This window comes from Lacerta agilis, chromosome 8 (genome assembly GCF_009819535.1).
Source record: "Lacerta agilis isolate rLacAgi1 chromosome 8, rLacAgi1.pri, whole genome shotgun sequence".
Classification (NCBI taxonomy): domain Eukaryota; kingdom Metazoa; phylum Chordata; class Lepidosauria; order Squamata; family Lacertidae; genus Lacerta; species Lacerta agilis.
In genome coordinates this window covers 15626536-15652485 of record NC_046319.1, presented here as the reverse complement: position 1 = coordinate 15652485, position 25950 = coordinate 15626536, and the positions used below count along the sequence as shown (strand labels likewise).

The 25950-nt window shown below is 47.5% G+C and overlaps 1 protein-coding gene across 6 annotated transcripts in view; it reads right to left on the bottom strand.

Annotated features, from left to right (window-relative positions):
• Positions 1 to 25950, bottom strand: part of AGRN (agrin) — a 231126-nt gene that overhangs the window by 76742 nt on the left and 128434 nt on the right. For all 6 annotated transcript variants that reach the window (XM_033156285.1, XM_033156287.1, XM_033156286.1 and 3 more), the window contains 4 exons: positions 8283 to 8498; positions 5398 to 5622; positions 2946 to 3170; positions 1352 to 1558 (listed from right to left, as the gene is read on the bottom strand). In XM_033156285.1, the coding sequence (XP_033012176.1) occupies positions 1352 to 1558; positions 2946 to 3170; positions 5398 to 5622; positions 8283 to 8498 (873 nt within the window). The remainder of the gene's footprint in view (positions 1 to 1351; positions 1559 to 2945; positions 3171 to 5397; positions 5623 to 8282; positions 8499 to 25950) is intronic.

Genomic DNA, 25950 nt, shown 5'->3' with positions numbered 1-25950 from the left:
CAGGCTTCGGGGGCCTTTGGCTTCAAAGGTAGTTGCGTTCCATTTGCCTTTGATTGGCTTTGCCTAGCGCACTTTCAAAATTAATCCCTGGGCTTTGCTAACAACATCATGACTCCCACGGGGTGGGGGTTTTTTTTGGGGGGGTGAAGAGACAGACTTCCCACTCCTCAGCTCTCTTCCCTTCCTAGGAGGAGGGAACTGTGAGGTGAGGTCTGCAAATGATGCTGAAGATACAGATGGATACTCTCCCCCCTCCTTTCCAAAGGGACATACACACTCTGCACTCTTCCTGCTTACAAACAGCCACAACTGCTGGGTTGTTCAGTTTGCCGCTGTTTCTGGGGGACAGGGTGTTGCATCATATACCTGTCCCTCAAGGAGTACACTCCAGCAGTTCCTTGTTGGATATAGTCTGAGGCCTCCTCACCCTGTGAACTTTCCTCCCCTCAAGTTCCTTGCCAGCACCTTCTCCTTTTTATGCTTTGTCTCAACTGAAGTTCCCACCAGGTCTTCCCTGCCCCACCCTTTCCCTTTGACGGGGCAGTGAGTCAATCCCTTGAGTCAATCCTGCTGGGCAGCTGGGACTACGGGCTCTTCTCAGTGGTGGCCTCACAACCTTGGCGCTCCCTCCCCAAGGGGCTCTGTTGGGCCTGCTCACTTCAGAACTGCAAGTCTACTCTAGGGAAATCAATACCTGTTTCACGTGTATCAGGCTCTCTCCCTCTCGACAGATTTGAGACAGACAAGAAAAGACGAAGGCAAGAAGCATGGCCTACAGATCACACCTGTAAACTGAGAAAGGTTTGTAGGGCAGAATGGAAATGGGGGAGAAGGCAAAAGGTGTGGAGAGCATCATGGGAGCTGCCCCAAAGTGGCGTTACCTGAGGGGAAAGGAATCACCTGTGGTGCAAAAGGACAGCAATGGGAGCTGCTTCTGAATGGCATGGCAGGCAGAGTGGCATGGCAGGTGGGCGTCACAAACGGATGGACAGACAGATGGAAGGGAGGAAGGCTGGGAGACACGGACTGAACACTCCAGACACCGTTATTCAAACATTCCCCATTACAAAGAGGGAGCGAGGAAAGGAGGGAGATGACCAGAAGGCAAAATCCCAAGACAACCTTAGCCAGAAGGAACAGAGCAGGCACAGCGGCACAACCACTTTAGAGGAGATGAGCCGGCAGATCAGACCTGCCACCAGTGGCCCATTAAAATGGCAAAACGAGCAGCGACTTACCTTTGAAAATTGGGTTCGCGGGGACTCGTCAAATGATACAGGTAGAGAGAAGGGCTTGGGCCTCTTCCACTCTCAACTACTAGGGAGGCAGGGAGCAGTTTCGCACCACTTACCACAAGGGCCCTGGTGCTTGACCGGGATGGCGGCTCTCTGCTGGCACTCAGCTTTCTGCCGCTCGCAGTCGTTGGCATAGGTCCGGCTGTCCCTGCCGCAGAGAGGCCGGTAGGAGCCATCACAAGCGATGCGCTCGCACGAGCAGCGGGCAGTCCCCCGGCGGTTCAGGCACACGCCGTTAAAGCGACACTCGTCCTTGCACTTGTCTGGGAAAGAACCAGGCAGGAGAAAGCAGTGAAATTCGGGAGCAGCACTGGATGGTGGGTCAGTAGCCACTTTAAACTAAGAGGCACACCCAATCTGTCCCTTCCATTATTGACTACTGAAGAGGGCTGGGCTAGATGGTCCCTATGGTTCTTTCCAACTCTATGATTCTGTGACAGAGTAAGTCCTGGGGCCCAGGGTGAATAAATGGTAGGCATTTCTCAAACTGAGAGCTCTCTCGTGCTACTATATATTTTATTTATTTGAATATTTATCAACTGCACTTCTGTGCAAAATATCAAAAGGAGGTGTACAGGCTAAAAATGCAACGGAAACATCAAACATGTCAGTAAGAGCAAGTGGCAAAGCGTCTCAGGTTTGAAAGGCCCGTCTTGAATAATACGGTTTTCACAGGAAGCAGGGGCAGCTCCTGCAGAACCTCTGGTGGCAAGGAGTCCCACAGGGCAGGGCTAGCAGCACTAAAGCCCTGGCCCCTGATAAAAGTCAGCTGACCCTCAGGGGCATGTGTGGGACTGCCAATAGTTCCCTCAGCTATCGGGGTAGAGCATAAGGAATTAGATGGTCCAGAAGGTTCCAAGTTTTTAAAGTCTTTGTGAATTAACACAGGGATTTTGAACCTGGCCCAGCAGCAAACTGGCAACCACTGCAGCCGTCTCAGCAGCAAAGTGACATGCTGCCAGTAAACTATGTGGCCACTACGTTCTGCACTAATTGCATCTTCCTGGCCAGACGCAAGGGCAGCCTGACATACAGTGCATTATGGTAATCAAGTCTTGAGGGTTACCAATGTATTGACCACTGTGGCTAGGCTATGTGCAGTTGAAAGGAGAAGGTGCCTAAGAACCACGCACAGATCTCAAGCCATTGTGGAGAAAGATGTGCATATTAAAATGGTGAACGGAGTACTGCAGACACTGGTTGGTGAGCAAAATCTCTAAGTCACATTTTGTGGTATATTGTACACATTGGCTGGTGAATGTGCAAAGTCTCCAAGTGAAGAATATGCATTCTGACCAGTGAAAAACATTGGTTGACGGATGAGTGCTTTGAGCATTCTCCACCATCTTCCACAGAGTTTGCACGCTGGCAAGTCACATCAGGAGCAAGAGGGTTCTGATTCTATTTATTTGTTTTGCCCCTTCAATCATACTCCTCACTGCCTACAGGACTTGCCTTTCTCCTCTAGAAGAAAATGGTCCCAATACTTCTTTACGGGGAAATATAAATGAAACCTATTGTGATTCATTCTAAGGACAGGGCCTTACCAATGCTGGCCCCCCTCCAACTGCGGAAATCTGTTGCTAGAGGTTTTTGTTTCAGACACCCTTCATGTCGACCTGTAACAACTTGGAATTTAGACTCTCTTACCCTGAAGCAGGCACTGTCCTGACCGCACTTTCTGGATCTCGATCCCCCGAATGGCGCCCGACCTCAGCATGACACAGTCGTTGTCATAGGTTACCCCCTCATCGCTACACACTGGATCCCGCTTCGGTGGACAGCTCTCAGGCCGGAGCAGGAGCTCAGCACGCCGAGTGCGAGGGTTGACCCGGCAAACTCTGTTCATGTCGTTGTGGGTGCTCTTGCAAGGGTCTGGCAAAAAGTAGGTGAGGAATGATGTGAGCATATGGAAAAAGCTTGCAGCCATCTCAGGAATTGAATCTGGGACTTTCAGTGTGCAACGCTGCTTCTCTAGCACTGAGCTATGGACTCAACACTGCAGATATAGTTTCTCCACAGAAGCTGCCTTTGATTTATCTAGTCCAACACTGTAGAACTGAAAGCAGCTCTCCAGGGTCTCAGGACGGGGGTCTTTCCCTGGCACTCTATTCCCCTTTCCAGAGCTGCAATTCCCAGAGTTCCTTGGGAAGAGAGACTAACTGTTAAACCACTCTGAGAACTAAAACAATATCTGAAGATATTCTTCAGGTATCTGAAGAAGTGTGCATGCACACGAAAGCTCATACCAAGAACACACTTAGTTGGTCTCTAAGGTGCTACTGGAAGGAATTTTTTTATTTTTTATTTTGTTTTGACTATGGCAGACCAACATGGCTACCTACCTGTAACTGGCACTCTGAGAACTGTAACTCTGCAATGGGAATTGGGGGGGGGGGGTCCTACTCTCAGCACCCTTAAAAAGTGATGGTGTCCATGATTCTTTTTTGGGGGGGGCCATGATAGGATACTGCTTTAAATGTTTATTGCAGATGGGGCATAACTCACAACACTGCATCGCACACACAATTTCAGAAAAACACACACCCTCAATGGCTACCTGATAGATCTCCATGGTTCTCCATGGAAACCTACCCACTTGCTAGAGACTAGAGAGCCTTGCAAGAGTTCACACCTACAGACTTATTGCAGAGTGCAAGAAAGGTGAGTCAAGGGTCCCGGAAGGATACTGACCACTTAGAAAAGACAGAGTTTCCAGGTGGTCGGGACATGGTCAACGTCGAAAAGAGATGTGCAGAACCAATGTGCATGAGCAGCCATCACACACACACACACACACACACACACACACACACACACCAGGTATCTGAGCACAGGTGGAGATCCTTGGCCTTCCAGCTCCCTCCCACCTAATCTGGGTTTATCGAAATCGCCTTCCATTCACCCCTTGGGCACTTTTATAGAAACACCAAAGATACAGGACTACTTATTGGCTAATCCTCCTTCTCTGTCTCTCCACAGGGGCATTTTCAGCACCCAGCTGATTATACCTGGGAGGAACCAACTTGATTCCCACTTCATTATCAAAAGAAATACATATGCACAAAAGGGCATTATTTCATAACAAACATAACCCACAAGCTCTGAAAAATAAAATAAAATCCGAAGACTCTGAAATATCTACATTCTTATCCGGCCCCTCCCGAGAGGGAGAGAGAGAGAGAGAAACCCAAAAGGGAGGATGGAGGATTAACACATCACCATGGAGACTAGAAGAGCCACACATGTATATATTGGGTTGGGAGAGAGAGGACTCTTTAACCTCAAAAACACACAGCAGAGCACGACTGAAGCTGGTTACAAATTTTGGTGGGTACTTGGGCAAGAGGCCGTTTTACCCGAGTGGGAAAAACAAAGCAGAAAACAATTCCCTTGAGAATGTACAAAGCATTTTTGTTTTAGCTTTTAACGATGCACAGCCTCAGAGTACTTTCAGACTAAGACAGCCTTTCCCAAACTTTTGAGTCCCCAGGTGTGGTTGGACTGCAACTCCTACGCACAGATGGCATGGAGATGATGGGAGATGTAGTCCCAAACCATCTAGGGAACCAAGGTTGTGTGTGGGAAGGTGTTTCCCAAACTTGGGCCTCCAGCTGTTTTTTGGACTACGACTCCCATCATCCCTAGCTAGCAGGACCAGTGGTCAGGGGTGATACGAATTATAGTCCAGAAACAGCTGGAGACCCAAGTTTGGAAAACACTACTCTAAAGCAATGGTGGGCAAGCAGTTGATCACTACATGTTTGCTGGACTCCAACTCCCATCAGCCCCAGCCTGCACGGCCAATGGTCAGGGATGCTGGGAGTCATAATCCAATGACACCAGAAGGCCCACAGTTTCCCCACCCCTGGACTAAAGGTGCCTGGGAGATGGGAGAACCATTTAGAAAGGAGGTTCTCTGCTGTGCCTCTGCATGAGCGGCTGCTCTGGCTTTTATTAAGACACTGAAACACAGATGGGGAACTCCCATTAGCCTCAGCCAGCATAGTCAACACTGAGGGAAGATAGGAGTGGCAGCCCAGCAACATCTGGAGGGCCAAAGAGAGAACAGTGAGGCAGCCGGAAGCCCCAGAAAACTCACCACAAGGTCCGTCAAACTTCTTGAAAAGGTTCTCTTGCTTGTCGCAGGCGTGCCTGTTGAGGTGGCACTCGCTGCGGTAGTCCTTGCCATCGCTGCCGCACACCACGTTTTCAGGCACGCCGCTGCATGAGGACGGGCAGATGCACTTAGCTGACAGCCCATCCGTGGAGCGGGCACAGGTGCTTCCAAAGCTGCAGGTCACCTCTGCACAGGGGTCCTTTGAACCTGTGGGAAAGAAGAGGAGGCACAGGGCCTGGACTGATGAGCATGCAAAAGCATGACTGAACAAGGGAACTGATGAGAGGTGCAATCTTTGACAAGTGTGAATGGTGGGGGAGATGTTGCCTAGGAAAGGCCCTTAACAACTTGGGTCCAGGATATCTCAGGGACCCCTTGATTCCTTATACCCTTGCCAGATCACTAAGGTCTTCAGGTGAGTCGCTGTTAGTGGTTTCCTGTGGGTTCAGTATTGTGGGTCAAATTTTATGGAACCTCCTTCCAGCTGAAGCCAAAGAGGCCTCATCTCCCTGTTGAACTTCCAACAGTTATTGAAGACTCCCCACCCCCACCCCGAAGCCTTTTAAACTGAATTCTCATTTTATAGTTTTATCTCATTTTTAGTCTTATTGCATTGGGGTTTTTTGTACACTGCTTAGAGATGGCTGTGGTTATTGCTGAAATCCCCACCAAATGGTGGGAAATAGACCTTACAGAACTACAATTCCCAGAGTTCCCTGGAAAGAGGGATTGTCAAGCCATTCTAGGAATTGTAGTTCTGTGAGGGGAATGGGGCCATCACCTAATAAATCTCGGCACCCTTAAAAAACTACGGATCCCAGGAGTCTCTGGGGAGGCCATGACTGTTTAAAGTGTAATGTTGACATGATTGGCGCTGCATATGGTAAACTAACCTCTTAGCATACTTAATGCTCATTCGAACTTTCAATGTTTTAAATTAAACAGTAATTGTTGAGTTCTCAAAGGTATACGGTAGCGTACTTTGATTCGTTACGGCTATTGTGCTCCTGTGCTTAAACTGTCTCTTACATGGATGGCTCTGAGTACGACGTTATTTGCAGGAAGTTAGGGATATGAAATGACTGATACTAAAGGGAAATGGAGAGGATAAAAGACTTGGAAGGAGTTTGTGGTAGTATTGTTATATTATATGAGCTAGGCCAGGAACAGGGAACCTTCTACAGACTGAGGGCCACATTCTCTTCTGGGCAGTCTTTCTGAAAGCTGCATGCCCATGGGGGGGAGGGGCGGTCAGAAGCCAAAGAAACCCCAAACTGTGCCAGCCACGGGACATCTTTTAACGCACCATGAGCAAAATGTAATGAGGGAAGGAAAGAGACATCAAGAAGCTGCTCTACATTTGACCGGGATGGGCCTAGTCTTATTTATAGGCCCCGGCTACAGCCTCGTTTATTTAATTATTTATTCACAACCCCTTTCATTTGTCACTCTCCTCCCTCCCTCCTCCTTTCCCAATCCCCTATTATTATTTTAAATAAATCACTCTGGCACTTGCATCTTCCTCCCTTCCCTGCTTCCAGGAGAGCCCCCAGCGGGAGACGAGAAGCTCAGATTTATCGAGAGAGAGAGAGAGAGAGAGAGAGAGAGAGAGAGAGAGAGAGAGAGAGAGAGATCCTCATCAGGGGAGGGCACTGAGAATGGAGGGAGGGAAGGTCAACTTAATTTACTTGGAGACATGCAGGCTGGGGGGGTTGGGAGGTGTTCATTTGCACAATTCTTCGCCAGCAGCTGGTGCGTGCCATGTTACCGAGGAGGGTCCATTAGCCTCACTTACGGCCAGGCCTCTCCAGGAAATAAGTTGCTCTGGGGCACAAGCCACACTTAGGCACATCAGACTGTGTGTGCATGCACAAAGTGCTTCTGTTGCAGGTAGACCCGAGGCATAAAGAGGCAGGCCTGTTTGTCATTGAGAAGGCTGGGGTGGCAGCAAGAGGGGGAGCAGGAATTTTGGCCGAGGGATTCAACGCAGGACTCGGAGAGAAAGTGCCCCCAACTTTCCTTCTCCTCCTTCCCCAGCTCAGCTCTCATGTATCCACACAGGCTTTCAGGCGATCTCCCTTAGCCTCATTCTCTCTAGACTGCCCCCAGCTAATGTCTGTTTCCAATTTCCTCCCTACTTCCCGTTTCCAGCTAAAGCTCACTTCCTGTTTCCTCCCCACCAGACATCCACATACTTCCTGCTAATAGGGTTGCCATATTTCAAAAAGTGAAAATTCTGACAGCTTTTTTTTGCCAAAGTTGTTGAGCTATTTTTAAGAGAAACTGGCAAAAAAACGACGCTGCCGACACTGCTTGCCATACATCCAGATTTCCCCAAACATTTAGCCAATTTCTGCCCAGACACTCCATTCGATTGCAGTATTCCGGGTATTTATTTCCAAGAAAATCCAGGCATTTGGCAACCCTACCTGTTAGTGACAGAGGTGAGATTTAAAGAAGGGTGGAAGTGTTCACACATGCCCAAAGGTTTGGAGAGTGGTGAGAAGAGAACAGGCCTGGTCTGCAGTGGCTCCCAGTCTACAGAATGCTCTCCCCAGGAAGGCCTGTCTGGCACCAATCCTGTCATTTGGGTGCCAATCAAATACATTTTGGTTCTCCCAGCCTCTTGTGCAACATCAGTTAAAGGGCACTGTACTGTTTTAACAGGATAGTGTATTGTTGTATCCGTTTTTAGTAACATTTTAGCGATTTTATTATAGCATATATTTTCGTTTGCTTCCTTCAGTGGGAAGTGATGTATGCAGTTAATAAACATAACCCTAAACCTTCCTGAACTAGGGAATTAGAGGCTAGACAAGGAGGCTTGTCCTGACCCATGTGAGTCAAAGCCCAGCTCAGTTACTCACCACATGCCCCTTTGCTGATGACTTTGATCCGGCGCTGTTGGTTGCATTGAGCCTTCTCCAGCTCACATTCGTTGCTGTAGGTAGAATAATCCGAGCCACAGACAGGGGCCACCACTGAGGGGCACGTGGTCTTCTTGCACACACATAGTCCCTGGGAGGGGCCTGTTGCACTCCTCTCGCACACGGCGCCAAACCCACACAGCACACCTCGACACACTGGATTGGAGTGGAAAGAAGATAAAGATAGTTAAGCAATGAATGAGGGTTGGTTTGTCAGAAGAGGGGAAACTGAGCATGAATCTCAACTTGAATATAGTGCGTGTGTTTCCAGTTCAAGATTCTAGTCCTTATGGCTATGGAAAAAAGACTGAACATTTTTTATGGCCAATAAGCCTGTGTATATAATGAACTGGGATCTGAGAAACTCACACGCAAGCTGCTACCTTAAGAGCACGGACTTCCTGAAGTCACTCTCAGCCTTAGCGTTTGCGAAATGGAAACAGTGGCCTTCCTCACAGAGTTGTCATGAGGGCCCAGCAACTAAAGTCAACGAAGGGCTTTGTGAATTAATATGCGTTGTGCAAATGCTACATCACAGCAGGATGTGGTGAGATCTCGGGAGGTGATGGAAAGAGGAGCAATTGTGGTAAGAATGGCAATTTGGGATTAAGGAAATGATTTTCAATGTGTGGCACTTTCTGGCTTGGCTCTACAGAATCATGGAGCACACTGCAGAATGCATCCCCAGGGCTTCAGGCAAAGGACATTTCCAGCCTTGAACCTGGGACCTTCTGCATGCAAAACACTTATCTGCATCCCTTTCCTTAATAGGAAGATGGGAAGCTGTTTTACACTGAGTCCTAGAACTACAGAATCATAGGACTCTGTAGGGTTGGAAGGGTCCCATGCAGGAATCACAGGAGCCCCCAAGAGTCTGAGAAAAATGAGCTGGGAAGCCCCAGCATGGAAGGCGGCCACTGGCTGGCTGCTCCCTCAGATCCCCCTGTCCCGTGCTACATCCACCGCTGAGCCACAGCCCCTTTCTCTGAAAATAAAGGACAATGGCTCTCAATAAAGGATTGAAACGGGAATATAGGAAGCTGCCTTATGCTGAATCAGAACTTTGGTCCACCAACCTCAGTGACTGGCAGCGGCTCTCCAGGGTTTCAGGCAGGAGTCTCTCCCCTGCTGCCAGGGTGCCCAGAGGGAAGGCCAGGAGCCCTTTGGCCACCACTTGTCTATTTAGGTCAGCACTGTCTGCACTGACTGGCAGCATCCCTTCAAGTTTCCAGGTAAGGGAACATTCCCAGTTCTACCTGGAGATGCTGGGGGGGGGGGGGGTGAACCTGGGATCTTCTGCTTCAAAGCAGATGCTCTACCCTTGGGCTTTTCCCAAAGGAGGAGGCAGCACCAAGCTAGATGGACCCCCCCTTACTAAATCCTAGCACTCCAGGTGATGGTTATCTTTACATACTTCCTCAAAAGATAGATAGTTTCCTTGGCATGCTTTTTCTCCAATTTATCTATTTAGGAACAGGTGCCCTGCTTTTTTCTCTCTCTGTGCCCTGAGGCAGATAATGACAAGATAAACATAACCAAACACATGAAGCCTCTGCTCAATAATCAATGAACAACTCAATTAGCAACCCCCCCCAAAAAAAGTCCAGTGACTCAACTCAATAAAGCCATAAAATCAACATTAATCAAAATAGTCTACTCATCACAGATAGTTTTGCAAATAAAATGTGTGTTTGGCGAGGAGGGGAGCCGTAGTGGCATAGCGGTCAGAATGCTAGAATGAGAGACGCGAGGTTCTGGGAGACCGGGGTGCAAATCCCTCACTTGGCCATGACGCTCACCACAGTGACCTTGGGCAGGCCAGTCCATGCCATCCAGCCTAACCTACTTCTCAGGGTTGTTGTGGGAATGAGATGAGGGCGGGGGGGGGGGCGGGGGAGAGAACCATGGATGCCAGCTTGAGCTTCCTGGAGGAAATGGTGGGATATAAACACAATAACTAAATAAAACAGAGGTGTGGGGGAGGCTGCAGAGGGAGGGGTTGAGCCTGTTGCCAGATTGTTTTGGGTGTGAGTGTCAGAATCTGAGGAACAGGTTACCTAGGGTTGCCATATTTCAAAAAGTAAAATTCCTGACACCCGCAAAGACCTCAAAACCTACCCCGAAAATAGTGACTTTAAGCTTTTTGAGCTGTTTCCGCTGCTTTTTCCATTGCGTTGCCATACATCTGGGTTTCCCCTCACATTTTGCCCAATTCCCTCCTGACGTATGGCAAGCCTAAGGTTACCAGACAATTTGGGAGCAAATGTCAGCAGCAAGTTAATGGTAGTAGATATGTGTGAACAGCACACTCCAGTGTGGGGGAACTTCAGACCAGGGTGGGAGGGCTGAATGTGATCCTTAAGACTGCTCTGTTTGGCCCTCAGGAACCCCCCCCCCAGCCCATGCCCCTCGCAAGCCTTGCCATCTTGAGTGTTTTTGCCTGGCTGGAGTATGTCCTAAGAATATAAGAAGAGTCCTTCTGGATCAGGCCAAGGGCCCACCTAGTCCAGCATCCTGTTCTCACAGTGGCTAATCAGGTGCTTCTGGGAACCTGGCAAGCCACTCCTCCCACCATGAACACCTCTTACTTGCCCGGGAAGAAGACAGCAAAGAGACCTGTGTCACATCCTTTGCTTTACTGTTCTTTAGCTTAACCCCGCCTCCTTTTGCACCTGGCCCCACCCACTGCTGGCACACGGTCCCTGGAAGGTTGCAGGTACCTCACGCAGCTTTGTTTTAAAAAAGAAATCATGCTTTGTTTTGTTTCTGAAAGTCTGCAAGGCAAAAGAGAGAGGACAGACACATCATAAATCAATCCCTGGTTGCAGAGGCCCTCTCAAGCCAATATACCTGGCAGTTCTCCAAACAAAACTGTTGAATTGCTGTTTTTATTTCTGAGTACACAGTGTGATGTTGTATTGTCCTTTTACTATTTTTTGTTGGGAGCAAAAGAGGCTGTGGCAACCCTGTTGGATGAGAGCATTTTATTATTATTATTAAGTAATAATTTGGCTCTTCTGTTTTTAAATATGCTTGTTCATTGTTTGCTTGTTTTGATCTCATTTTGTTATATTTGCTGCATAAATTCAAACTCCTTTAAAACTTTCTGTTTAGATTTTCTTAAATTTGTGTTTTAAAATAACAAGTTTCTAGGGGAACTTTTAAGGCTTTGAGCCTCAAACCACAACTTGATAGACACACAATAATTACAGATTGCAATTAGGAATGTGGCGGGAGGGTGGGTCGCCTTCCTAATAAGAGATGCACTATTCTTGTTATCACGCATGCTAATCAGAGGAGCCAGCACCAACCAGTTCCCCATCTAAATTGCAAATGAAGGAGAGGTGCTTGGCTGTTCTTTTTTAATTTGGGAGGTGGGCGGTGGTGGTGGGAGGAATGGCAGGTACGGGAAGCTGAGAAGTGTGTGCACGCGCGCACGCACACACACACACACACACACACGTGTGACTTTTCATGTTGTCTCCAAAGCGAGGCGCCGCCGTTATCCAGAGCATCAGCCTCAGATCTCGGACACCAGGGTAGCAAATCCTCATTTGGCCACCGACAGCCTTGGGCTACTTGCTCTTAGCTGAGATGATTCTGTGCATCTTTGATCTCGCACACACATACTCATCCTTACAACCAAATTTCAGGGTTTTTTTTTAAGCTGCAGTCATTTGCAGTCTTTTTCTTCTCAGTGGGCCCTTCTGGGTAGAAGGAGTGAGGCAGGAAGTGGCCTAAAGGCACCAGGGCCCCCTCCAAACACCTGTTACATCCACACCGCCCATTTAAATCACGCTTCTCCCTTTCTCAAAGAATCCTGGGAACCGTAGTTTGTCAAGGGTGCTGGGAGTTGTAGCTCTGGGGATGAACTACAGTTCCCATGATTATTTGGGAAGGGGGAGGTGTGCTTTAAATGTACAAAGCCACAGTACATTTTTACAAATGTAAAAAGCCAGCCTTTTATCACAGATTTTGTGATGATTTGTGCTCTTGATGTGATGATTTGTGCTCAGCCTCTCCAATTCAGGCAGGATTTCCTGATCCACAGGCTCTAAGGCTGGAATCCAAATCCCTGGCAGGGAGCTGCGGGCTTAATGGAGAAGCGGTGCCGCCGCGACACCCACAGTCCTTGCCACTCATGCTGTCTACCCATTAGGTGGAAAGTGTTCAGCAGAGTAATGCTGTAATTTCTCCTGTCTCCTTCCTCACCTGACTTATAGTTAAAGGCCAAAGCTCAGTGGTAGAACCTTCTGCTTGACATGCAGAAGGTTCCAGGCTCAATCGCCAAGAACACCCCCATGTCGCACTGGGGGAGACCGCTGTCTGGAAACCTCGAGAGCTGCTGCCAGCCTATGTAGACAATATTGGGCGAGGTGGACTGGATATAAAGCAGCTTCCTCCATTCCTCCGATCCTCACCCTCTTGACCTGCCCAAGCTGACAAGTGCTTCCATCTCTCCTTGCTGCTCCTTTTACAATCACTTCTTCCTCTCTCTCCCTTCCCCTCCCCTCTCTATTTGTAGCAAAATTCCTACTCAGCCATGAAGCTTTTGGGCTAGCCCAGGGGTCAGCAAACATTTTCAGCAGGGGGCCGGTCCACTGTCCCTCAGACCTTGTGGGGGGCTGGACTATTTTTTTTGGGGGGGGGGGAATGAACGAATTCCTATGCCCCACAAATAACCCAGAGATGCATTTTAAATAAAAGGACACATTCTACTCATGTAAAAACATGCTGATTCCTGGGCCATCCACGGGCCAGATTTAGAAGGTAACTGGGCCAGATCCGGCCCCTGGGCCTTAGTTTGCCTACCCATGGGCTAGCCTTTGTCTCTCAGCCTACCTCACAGGGTTGTTGTCAGGATAACCTGGGGAAAGAGTAGGAATGCCATCCTGAGCTCCTTGGAGGAAAGGTGGGATATCAATAGAGGAAGAAAGGAAGGAGAACTGGCATAATTAGTTATTGCCCTCAATAATTCTGTTGATTTATAGCTGCTTCTGTGAGGATTGATTTTTGGTTGTTTGCTTATTTAACTTTGTAAAAAAAAAATTGCTGCTTAACTATTTTTCAGACATATTATATATATCTCATACTGTTCAGATCCCTGCTTGGCCATGAAGCTCACTGGGCGGGACCTTGCAGTCAGTCACTGCCTCTCTCGGCCTAACAGACTTCACAGGGTTGTTTTAGGGATTAAATGGGGAGAGGGAGAGCCATGCCCCTTGGGCTCCTTGGGCAAAACAGGGCAGGGTATAAACACAATGAAAAATACATTTCTCTCAGCATTGCCTTGTGGAAATTGAGGGATGGAGAGCTGGGTCAGAAATGTCAAAAACACATAAATGCCCTGGCATGTTTGTCAGTGTTAAGAACAGCCCCTCTCGTGCCCTCTCCACCTTCGCAATGCACACACACACACCTATTATGCATTTCTCCCCGTTACTGATTTAGTTATATGTATATTTTAATTTATAATTGTATAGGAACATCGCAGACCCACACGCAAAGAGGCTGCGTTCTACGGACAAAGCGCCCAGCTAAGGAAAAGGCCTGGCCTACATAACAGCGGGAGAACGGAAATAAATAAAAAATAAATGAATAAAAAAGATAATGTGTGGGAAAAGAGAAATCATAAAAGGGGAGAGGAATGCTTTTTTAAAAAAAAGAAAAAGAAAGAAAGAAAAAAGAAAAGAAAAGAAAAGAAAAACAGCACGCTTGCCGGCGGTTCATTTACACTTCAATACTTGGGCGCCTGGCTTCAGCTGCCTGGAGAGAGTTTAAGCTCATATGCACAGCAACAATGCACAGCGCTAAGAGACTAATATCGTCAAATAAATAAAGAAGACGAAGAAGAAGAAGAAGAAGAAGAAGAAGAAGAAGAAGAAGAAGAAGAAGAAGCTTTCGTTCGCTCCTGCCCAATATCTAAAAGCAATTTATCATTTTTATGAAGCTCTGTGGATCGTCTCTTTCTCAGCACGCATATATATATATATATATATATATATATATATATATATATATATGAGAGAGAGTCTTTTTCTGGAAACAACCCCCCCCCCCCATTTTCGCACAGTGAGATAAGGGGGTGGGGAAGGGAGGCGAGAAAAGCAAAATGGGGGTCTAAAAATGCAGAGAGAGAGAGACTGACTTGATGGTTATTTCCTTCCCTTTCTCCACCCCCACATCCAGCCAACCAGCCCACTCCCCACCCCACCCCGGCTGCCCTCCTCCCCATCCTTCTTGTGCTCCTTCTTCCTGCAGCTGAAGTCTTAAAAGAGTTTGTAGTGCATTATCAAGCTGTCACTCAGAGAGAGAGAGAGGACGGCACAGAAGACAAAGAGTCTCGGTGGTGCTGGGAGAAGACATGTGTGTTGGGAAAAGGTCCGAAGGCACATAGGTACCTCTTGCCAAGCTGTGGGGGCTGGAGCTCAACGGTCAAGAAAAAAATGAGCTGTATCTCAAGTGGTTAGAGCACCTGACCGGCATGCAGAAGGTCCCAGGTTAGACCCCGCCCCTGGCATCTCCCGGTAGATCTGGGAGAGACACCCTCCCTGAATCCATGGAAAGCACCTGCTAATCAGTGTATCCCCTAGTGCAGGCATAGGCAAACTCCGGCCCTCCAGACGTTTGGGAGTACAATTTCCATCATCCCTAGCTAACAGGACCAGTGGTCAGGGATGATGGGAATTGTAGTCTCAAAACATCTGGAGGGCCGGAGTTTGCCTATGCCTGCCCTAGTGAAGCCTTCTGGATGCAAGGGCTGTAAGCTCAGCAGTAGAACATCTCCTTTGCATGCAGAAGGTCCTGAGTTCAGCCCCTGGACTCTCCCATTCGGAAAAGGGTGATGACATTTTTTTCCCCCACCCTAAGGGCAACATTCCCTTATGGGAAAGCTTGGAATGGGGGAGGCACGTGCCAGTAGTGGGCGGGGTCAGATGCAAAAGTGGGCGGGGCAATGTGTGTAAATTATTTTTGCACGCTAAACTGGTTTCTACTCACACCCCATGCAGGCAAGACTATAGAAGCTCCCTTAGGAATTCATTGGTAAACATAATAATAATAATAATAATAATAATAATAATAATAATAGCTGTTATTGTTGTTTCATTTTTATGCCACACATCTGACTGGGTTGCCCCATGAATAAACAATCATTATAACCTTCATGAGCAGGCAGGGGGTCTTCTCGGTAGTGGCACCCACCCTGTAGAACATCCTCCTATCAGATGTCAAGGAGATAAGCAACTATACAATACTTAGAAGACATCTGAAGGCAGCCCTGTAGAGGGAAGCTTTTAATGTTTAGTCATTTTTTATATGCTGGAAGCCACACAGAGTGACTGGGTGGGGTACAAATAAAGAAATTATCATCATCACCACTGTCCACACTGGTTGGCAGTGGCTCTCCAGGGTTTCAGACAGGGAAGATTCCCAGCCCTACCTAGAGATGCCAGGAATTGAACCTGGGATCTTCTGCACTACCAGAGATTCCTGTACACACACTCCTATCTTCCCGTGCTCTATCCAGGTAACAGAGACACATGATCACAATCTCAAAGCACATTCCTGCCAAGCAAAAGTCATTATGGAGGGAGCATGGAGTAAGGCTGGGTGAGGGGGGTGGTTTGGGGAAGGGGGGTGGCCTCTCAGGAAGGCCAGAGAGAGAAGTCTGCAGGGCCGGGTCTGGGTTTTCCCACCCCTGTCTGAGTGCATCCCAAGAGATAGTGGCAAGTCCGAGCCTGAGGCTGTATCAGGCGCCCTGCTTTGCGTCTGTCGCCCATGTTGGTCTGAGACTGAGCCCATCCCCTCGGTTGCAAGATAACTTCCCCTCCTTTCCCTATTTCATTCTGTCAGGGCCAAGGCCTGGTGAATAATTCAGCGCAGGTTCAGCAAGGCTCTCGTGCCTCTGCCTCCCCTGGCAGGGCTGGGAGCATGCGAGGACGCAGCTGGATGGGGAGGCCATGAAAGATATATGAATGTGGAGTGGATGGCATATGGCTGAGTTGCTTCGCAGTCCTCCCGGCACCCTATATATCCCTTCCAGCCGCACCTTGCTCCAGCATCTCTGCCCCACACCAGGGCTGCAGCAGGGTTGAGGGGAACCATCACAGCAGTCACACTGCAAGGGGTTACTGCAGAAGGCCCCGGGTTCAATCCACAGATGGAAGACATCTGCCACAAACTCTGGAGAGATCTTGCCAAACAGTGTAGACCCAAGGGCCACATGCCCTTATTGGTGACCTTTTGAGGGCCACATGCCAGTGGTGAGCGGGGCCAGAGGCAAATTTGAGCAGGGCAACAAATGCAAGTGTTCGCCTTTGTCCAGCAGGCCAGTTGCATATTCGCACACTCCATCCTCCATCCATCTCCTCTCATTCCATGGGCCAACTTTGACAAGGGGGCAGCACAAAGATGACAGGTGATTGACAGATGAATAATCCCACCAACTTATCCAATTTGACTCCTGGGAGTAATGGGAGGAGACAGCAGGACTGAACCGCCCATCAGGCGACATTACCCACCCATGGGAGCGAAATCACCTGACTGACAGGTGGGCGTGGCTTAGCAAAGTCCGGTGTCTCAATCCGAAGTGAAACCTCTGACAGGCCAAAACTGGCCTGCTGGTTCCCTGCCCTGGTGTACAAAATTATAGAGCAGTGTAAGTACTGTTAAATATCAGCTTATTTCCTGGCTCCTCACTGCTGTGATAAGGATGGGGATATAACCCAGGAACATGCTTACATCAGCATGCTTAACTGGGTGGCTGAATACATGAGAGAAAACATCTGAAAGGGCATGGTTCCCTGTCCAGAGAGAATGAACTGACAATCTTGTAAATAAACAGTGCACAAGGAATTCTGTGCTTGTCTGAACTGGGCTGCAGTCGAGAAATTTCAGAGCACTGTCATCGTCGTAACCCATTGAAGGATGGAGGTTTTCAGACATCCTATTGCCAAACTCCTGAGCAGCTGCTAAGGAATCTTGTGACTGTTGTTAGTCACAGTACAGTATCGAAACCAACAAACAGAAAAGCTTTAAAAAAAAAAAACCCATCAGCAGTCTATCACTACACCTCCTCTCGTCATTGGCTAGGGGCCTGTGATGCCACAGAATGTTTGTGAGCATCCTAGCCACTCAGAGGCGGCCGGTGAGATGCAAGCAACAGAATGTTGACAATCAAGAGCAAATCTCTGAAAAGAAGCAAAAGGGTCAACAGCCATGGGAGGAGTGTGGGTGCGGGGGGAGAAAAAAACAGCCATCTATCTTGCCAGATGCTCCTTGATTGAACAGTGATATATTGTGGTGGGCTCAGAAGGAAAGCCATCTCAGTAGGCCCAGGTGTATTCCCCCCACCCCACTTTGGGTTAATTCCAATCACTAAGCTAAAGCTTCCTTCGGTCTTTCCCATTAAAAGGATGGTTTGCCACAGCTGTGCTGTAGACGGATGTTTGCTGGGATGGGAGGGCAGGAAGACAGGGTGGGGAGTCAGGGAAGAAGGAAGGACCGCTCCATTCTTCCAACCTTTTTGGCTGTACATGAAGATGCTGCTTACCCACACTTGTTACTGAGACAGTAGGAGATAATAATGAAGCCTTTTTTTTTTATAAGGCTACAAATTATTTTAGCTGTCAGGGTCAATTAATCAAAAGTGGGGCAGCTCAGCTACCCCCAAGGAGTACAGGGATGAAATCTGTTATTAAACCTTCTACTCCTAAAACACCCAGGAGAAAGAGGTTGGGGTGGGAGGGTGGGGGGCTTAAGTGGTGGTCTTCTCAAAGAAAGGGCAAGGAGCACTTAGCCCCCTCCAAAGCCTTTTCTTCTTATTAGAGAGGTCCCTGGCTCTTCGCAAAAGGTGCTTATTATCGGCCATTATATCTCACTGACTCAGTCGGGGTCCAATCTACTGAGCAAACAAAGAAAGATCCACTTCCTTGTGCATCACAGGGAAAGAAACAAAGAGAATGGTTTTTTAAAATAATAATAATAATTAATTTAACTGAATTTTTAGCTGGAAGGCTAGCAGCCACCCCCTTTTCACCTCGGCCTTTCCCCTCCTTAACTGCAGCCCCTTGGGGTGATATGATGCACTGGAAGGCTAGTTTACTGTACCCACAATACTTCTGCAAAAGAAAGCAATCGGCTGGGGTTACTTCCACGCCTCCCTTCCCCCCCCCCCAAATACATAGGAGTGACAAGCTGCATCTGCCCCAATGCAGTTTTTTGATGCAACTGTAAAGGGTGCAGGAGTCTTGAACTCTCTCTCTTATTCTCTCTCTCTCTCTCTCTCTCTGTCTGCTGCTCCTTCTAGTTAATCAATTACCTTAATGGATGAAGAAAAGCTTAAGCTGACTAAAGAGGTGCCCCACATAATTTAGCAGGACATTTTACTACGCCTTCTAATAGCAACCTCAGGTAGTGAGCACCAACTGGATTATAGCCAAAACAGGGCTACAGAGAATCCAAGCAGGAGGTAAAAGCATATCCATGGTGGGTAGGGATTGGTGGGGGCAGATCCCCAGGTTTACACCAACATACCAAAACCTTATACCCAAATCCTAAGGGGAACCAATTGGGATTGAGTATTGTGTTGGTGACCCCCACATTACAATTCCGCTCAAATCCATCTGGATTTAAGGATGGGCACCCAGGTTTGCTTCCTCTGCCCTTCCTGTCCCATTTTCCTTGTGTGTTGTGTCTTCTGGATTGTATGCCTGTGGACAGGAGCTGTCAACTTCCAACTGATTATATGTAAGCCACTGTGGGAGTCTTTTTGGCTGAAGAATGAAGCACAAACGCACTAAATAATAAAATAAATGAATGCCCTGTGTTTGCAAGGAGGGGGTCTTAATCCATAGCTTTGTTTCCACCAGCAGCGGGTGGGGGAGATGGATTTCTCTCCAAGACACCTCTAAAAAGCCAGGATGAATAAATGAAATGAAGGCTTTAATGTTCCCAGTGAAATGTTAAAAACATGGAACGGGTTTAAGATAATTGGCTCCATCATCAAGGGTGGAAGTCAGAGGGGGGTGGCGATGGTGGCCCATGTTTGAGTCAGAAGGTACACCCCCCCCCAAATGCTGAAATGGGAGTCCTTTATATGCAATCAAAATTCCAGGCGTCTTGGCAGAAATGAGTCTAGTAAAGCAAGGGAAAGGAATAATCAAATGGGAAAACTTACCAGGAAAAATAAAGGATGAATGTTTTAAGGCGTGGACTGAGCAACGCTTTTAAACCCACAGTTAAATTAAATTAAGGCACCGTGGGGGGTTGTCCCATTTATTTCAAGTGTGCCTGGCTAAAAGAGGAACCCAAATTGGATGAGAAAGGGTGGGGGGATGGCGGGGGGGGGGATCCTCCCCAAACGAAGCGTGATGCGAAATGGTCTTGGGATTCCCACTGTAATAAACGCGACAGCCGATTCCTGATTAAATATCAAACTGCAGGTGGGCTGTTAAGGGATGGGAACATTCTTGTTAGATTATTGCGTCTGAAATGAAATCTCATCTAAAGGTGCCATGGCAATCTTTTATTCCTCCACAGACAAGGGAAGATGCCTTTGTGCACAGCAGGCTGAGCGGGTTCAAGAGAGAGGAAGAGGGGGAGTCAAAGCCAGGCCAGCCAGCATCCCTGTTCCTGATGCTTAGGGAGTGAGCCTATTTCAGGAATTCCTGGCTGCTGAATACATACAAAACTGACTATGGCTTTTCTTCACACTTGACAGCAGATCTATGTCAACAGAGCCCGTCAGGTACTTGAAGTGTGATTATGAGTCCTTCTCCTTTCCAGGATAAACACACCCAGTTCCTTCAAGCTTCCCTTCAATATCACAGCCATTTTTGCTGCTCTCTTCTGAACCTGTTCCAGTTTCTGTTTCCTTCTTGTGATGCTCTTATATGGAGTCCGAGCACTGGTCCATCTACTCCAGGAAGGGGGACCCTCACGCCTAGGGACCAGATGCAGTCTTCCAGGTCTATCTGGCCTCCAGAATTCTCCTTGGGTCACAACCCCTTCTCTTCAGGCCACACTTCCTTTCCCAGACCATACCCCTTATCTTCAGGCCACTCCCTTCTCAGGCAACACTGCTGCCCTGCCCTGCATCTTCCTTGTGTGCTTTTGCCCGGTGATAATGTGTGATAACATCTCTTGCTGGCCTGGATGGAGAGAGGGAGGTCTGCAGATAATCCGACTTTTGCATGGCTGCAATGTAACCTACTGCAGTGTTTTTCAACCTTTTTTGGGCAAAGGCACACTTGTTTCATGAAAAAAATCACGAGGCACACCACCATTAGAAAATGTTAAAAAAATTAACTCTGTGCCTATATTGACTATATATAAAGTAATTTTTCCATTTTCCCCACGGCACACCAGGCAACATCTCGCAGCACACTAGTGTGCCGCGGAACAGTGGTTGAAAAACACTGACCTACTGTACAGAGGTTACAGTCGCATCCATTGCTCCAACCATTTTTGCTTCTGGCCCCTGGCCACTCATCGTATGTTCCTATGCTTTTGCACACAGCAGGTTGCACTGCATCATGGATTTTGTAGTATTACAGCTAGATAAACAAGTATTGTTGGGAATGGACAAGATTACAGGTGGAAGACTTGGTAAGAAAGGTTTGGAACCATTGGAGGGATAATTGTGCTTAAAAAAAGTGTGTGTGGGGGGGTCATAATTTGAACTGTGGTCCAACAACAACAACCACATTGGCTAGTCTGGTTGTAGCTGAATAAGCACGCATTGGACTTGAGGGGAAGCTCCCGATTCTGGTAAACTTGCCCCAGCTTAATGCAATTGCAAATTCCAACCCTAATCCTGCTTTTTTTTTTCCAGGGTCTGGCAGCAAGCCTATGTATTGGGGAGGAGGGGCAGCAAGAACAAGAGACGTGTTGCAGAAGATCAATTATAGTGTTAGCCTAAAACCTTCAAGAACGGCAGAGACTCCTGGAAAGGATTGGATTAGCAGGCGGGGGGGGGGGCGGAGAGCAGGAGCTGTGTAGCTGACCTTTTCCAGCCCTCACCACCACCTCCGCCCCTGTTGCTGTAGGAAAAGAGACGGGAGTGAGAGAAAGGGGGCAAAGGTTTGTCAAAACAAAATCCACATCCCTAAGGCTTACTCGTCAGTAAGCGCGTGCAGCGTCTGCAATCTTGCTGGGGAAACAAAGCGTGTGATTGCCTACTACTCCTAATTCCCCCCCCCCCCAACGGTGATGCACCTCCAATTTCCGCATGCTTCCCTTTCCTACTCTTCTGCCAACTGACCTGTTTCCAGGAGGGTTGTGGGCAGAGAAGAATTAAGGAGGAATCTCCGGAGTAATTTGAGGAGAGGTACGCTTGGCAAAGGAAGGTGAGATGGCCCCAACCTCAAACATGTGTGGAATGGCGAGGGCAGGATGTTTGCCTGGGCCTGGCTGAGTGGAGGGAGGAGGAGGAGATGGATGTCACTGCTCATCCCTTCAAACAGGTAACCCGAGTCACTTTCTGTGGTGTAACAGCTGTCCTGATGGCAGCATTCACTGCCTCCTCTTCCCCCACCCGCTGGGACCAGATGGAGGATGGAGTGCCACTGCCGCTATAACAGCAAATTAACAAGAATGGCTTCCAGACCCTGCCCAGACAAGTGGAGACACCCCCAAAGAATGTAGCCCCCCCACACTGAAAAAGGAGGGGTGTCCTCACTTTCCCAGAGCAGTCACACCAACAACATACACAAACCAAGCCACAGCAGAAGTGACCCGTGGAAAGGAGTCTTTATTCCAAGTCATGCAGAGCCCTGGTAACACGGGCAAAATGGCAGGAATGAAGCAGCTGGAAACCCTATAAATAAATAAAAAACAAGAAAAGGCCCCAGAAGAAAAAGAGAGCGAGCATTGTGGGGGATTTCAGAGTCGCCTTTTTTCACAATGGGGCGGGGAAACAGGACAAAGGGTTCCATGGACAACCAGAGCAGAGAGAAGGGCTTGTGTGCCAAGCAATATGAAAGTATGAAGATTAGACAACGAGGGTGGATAGGAAGCCCCAAAAGCAATGCTGAATCACTAGCGTATCGCCAGAGACTGCCTTCCAGGCCCTTGTGAAATAACTTCAATGTGGTCAGATAAGAGAGATTCTGGGGAAGTTCTCCAGAACCAGAAATGAGCTACTTCAGGGTGGCAATGCTGAGCTCAAATGAATGATCCTGAATTATCTCCATCTTGGATTAAATTCTGAGCCAGAGGGGAGGAAAAATCTTTGCTTACACCACAGTCCTAAAACACCTAATGCAACCCAACCCTGGAGACTTTTATGGCAAGAAGTGTTTTCTGGTGGGTCACTGTTTGCACTTCACCAGTCATCCTCAGATGCAATCCTATGCATGTTTTATTCAAAGGAAGTTCCGCTGCATTCCATTTTATTTATTTATTTCACAAAATTTATATGACTCTTGGTTGCAAAAAACAAACAACTGTTTGCAAAAAGAATGAAACAATGAAATTATAGTAAATAAAAACAGTTAAAAACAACTAATAAAAACAGTAAAAAAATAAACATAAACATAAGATAAAAACAGATTTTTAGAAGTCTGGATAGGCTGGCCTAAACAAAAATGTTTTTAGCAGGCACCAAAAAGTGCGCAGTGAAGGCAAGGAGTTCCAAAGTGTGGAACTCAATAGGCAAGGAGTTCCAAAGTGCAGAACTCTTACAAATACGGAATGAGTATTATGTGGCAATTGTAACAGATCAAAGTAGTCAAGTGTTATATGTGGGGTCAGACAATCTCGCAGGTAAACTGGTGTTAAATGGGGTTTACTCCCAGATTAAATGAGCATAGGATTGTGGTCTAAGAGCGTAATACTATACATCTCTTCTCAAAAGCAAGTGCAGGAAAATTCAAAATCTTCCGTACAAGGCAGAACACTTGATCGTGACATTGTAGAAAAATTCCCAGCAACTGGCGTCACTTAAGTGGTATATTTGAAATCTCAACACATTTCAACTTACAGATCACCAATTGATGTCTGCAGGGGTTGGAGAGCAGGAGGATATCTTTGTGCAATTTGAATGGGGTTCTGCAGTGTCAGATTAAACCAGGGCAGATTTAATTAGCCACTCTCTCCTGCTCATGTCCTCTGTTTTGGCAGCCTCCCTGTCTGCACTTGTTGCAAACAGTGTGGAAAAAAGGCAGGCAAGCAGACCCATTGTTATTTTCAAAAGCTGAGTGAGGGTGGAAATAGCAAGTCTCAACAGCAGAACAAATTCAGCAGCTGGCTAGTTTTCTGCCCAACATGTTTACTCTGAAGTAAGCCTTCCTGATTTCAGTGGGTACTTCTGATAAATGCTGCAATGGCTTGTGGTGTCCTTTAAAATGCTAAAAAATATCCTCCCCAAATCAATTACATTGGGGTGGGCCAACTTTAAGGGGGGGAGGACCATAATGATGTCAGGTGACTGACAGGTAGGTGGCCCTGTCAGAGGTGATTTTGCAGGGGTAAGGGATATTGAGTTGTATCCAATGTCAGTCCTACTTAGAGTAGAGCTTTTGAAATTAACCAACATGGCTAACGTATGTTCCATTATTTACAATAGGTCTATTCTGAGCAGATCTTAGTTGGAAAGAGCCCAATGATCATTACATGGAAGTTTAGCATGCCCAATAATTTTTAAGGGTCTGGCGTGAGAATTCCAAGTAGAGAATCTGGAAAAAACATTGAGGTAGATTCTTAAACCTGTTTCCTTTTTTTAAAAGCAAGCTCTTCACTCAAGAAAACAGGTGCAGGAGTTGTCAGAAGCCAACTTCATAGCCCCAAAGGTGTGTTGCAGGAGGTAAATCCACACCAGTCCTTCTTCCACCATAAGACCCACATAGGGAGACCCAAACAAGGTTGGGGCAAGGGCTTGATTTGAAGCTTAGTCCCCAAACCTAGTTTTCTAGAGCCACAGGTCAGCCTTGGGAAAATAGGAAGGAATAATAGAGAAAGTACCCTCAAGCATGTGCAAAGTTCCCTTGAGGTCTGGGTAACCCCCAGCAACCTTCTGGTACTGAGCTAACAGCATCTGCCTTGCATACAGAAAGTATTGGGTTCAATTCCTGGCACCTCCAGGTGTGGCTGTGAATGTACCCTGCCTGAAACCCAGGAGATTCTCTGCTAGTCAGTGTAGAGAGTAGATGGATCAATGGCCCGACTCAGTTTCCTATGTTGGAAAGAGGGGATACATCCTGGTAAACAATCTTTCTGGCTTTTGTTCTGAATCTGAATCGCTCTCATTTAAAGCATGATGTCCATTTGCCAGTCTGGAGGGGATCCAAATCACACTCTCACCGAAAGACACACACACACAAACTCATCCCTTGCCACACAGGATGCGGTAGAAAAAACAATCAGAAAAGCTCAGCAGGAAAGGCGATTAAAACTCCGGGGTGGGAGATAGGAGCGTAGGATTTACCTAGTTTCATAGCTCTTAAAAAGTCTCCGAAGGCAGAAGCACTGGGGTGGAAAAATAAACACTCCTCCTGCGTGTACACGAACACAGAGCTCTTCTGTTTGGGTCCAAACATGCAACGAGATGCTTCTTGGAAGGGAAGGGGTGGGGAAAGCGCAGAGAAAGCCTACAGTGCGGGCAGCAAAAGGGACCGTCTCTAGTGCTCACAGTGAACCAACTAGGAGTTATGCAAAACTATCATATCGTGGTACAGTTACCATATACGTATTTGCAAAAGATGGTGGAATGCAAGAGCTTGCTGAAGCCCAGTGGAGGCTGGTCCATTAGAATAGCTCAGGAGCAGCCCCACCAACCTCAGAGTGTCCCCAGCCAGCCTCCACCTGGAATGGGGATGGAACTAGAATTAGTTGGCTCTGCCTGTCATTGGTCCTGGCCACGCCTGTCATTAGCTCAGTCTCTGCCTACTGTTGGGCTCCTTGCACTTCTGCCTTGCCAATCTGAATGGTCACGAGCTACCTACTGCAGAAGTCATACCTTAGGGATGATTCTGAGTGAGGGCAGGTCGAGGTTCACCAGAAAACCGACTAGTAAGCTTGGTGCATGTGTTGCAGAAATTCCACTTTGGTCTCCAGTTGAAAGGATTGGATTTGTTTTTGAAAGCTCACTTGCAGTAAAAACAAACAAACCACACCCTGTACATAGGAATTTAGCACATCAGAGGCTATGCTAATCTCTGTGTCTTGATATTTATTTAATAAATTAATTTAAAATATTTCTAAACCTCTTAATATTTTAAAAAAAAATCTTGGCCGGGTACATGATGTACAGTATATAAAACACAATATCCATTAAAACAGAATTACAGTCTCAAACCAATAAAACAGTGTAAATACATCACATAAACAGCAAATGAAACAGAGCTTCAGGAGACTCATATGCTAGCGAACTACATGATGCTCTTTGGAGGGAGGGAGGGAGGGAGGGATATACAAGTTTGTAGTCCTTAGGGCTAAAAATATTTTATCTTTCAGCTTAAGGTCCCCAAATGTGATAGGCAGCAAGTTGCACAGGTATGATCCAGTGACATCCTTGGTTCACGGGACACAAGACGAGAAACAGGTTTCCCCATCTCTAGGCTGCCGGCTGCTGAGTAAAAAGGCTACTAAAGCAGAGAGGTGTTTATGG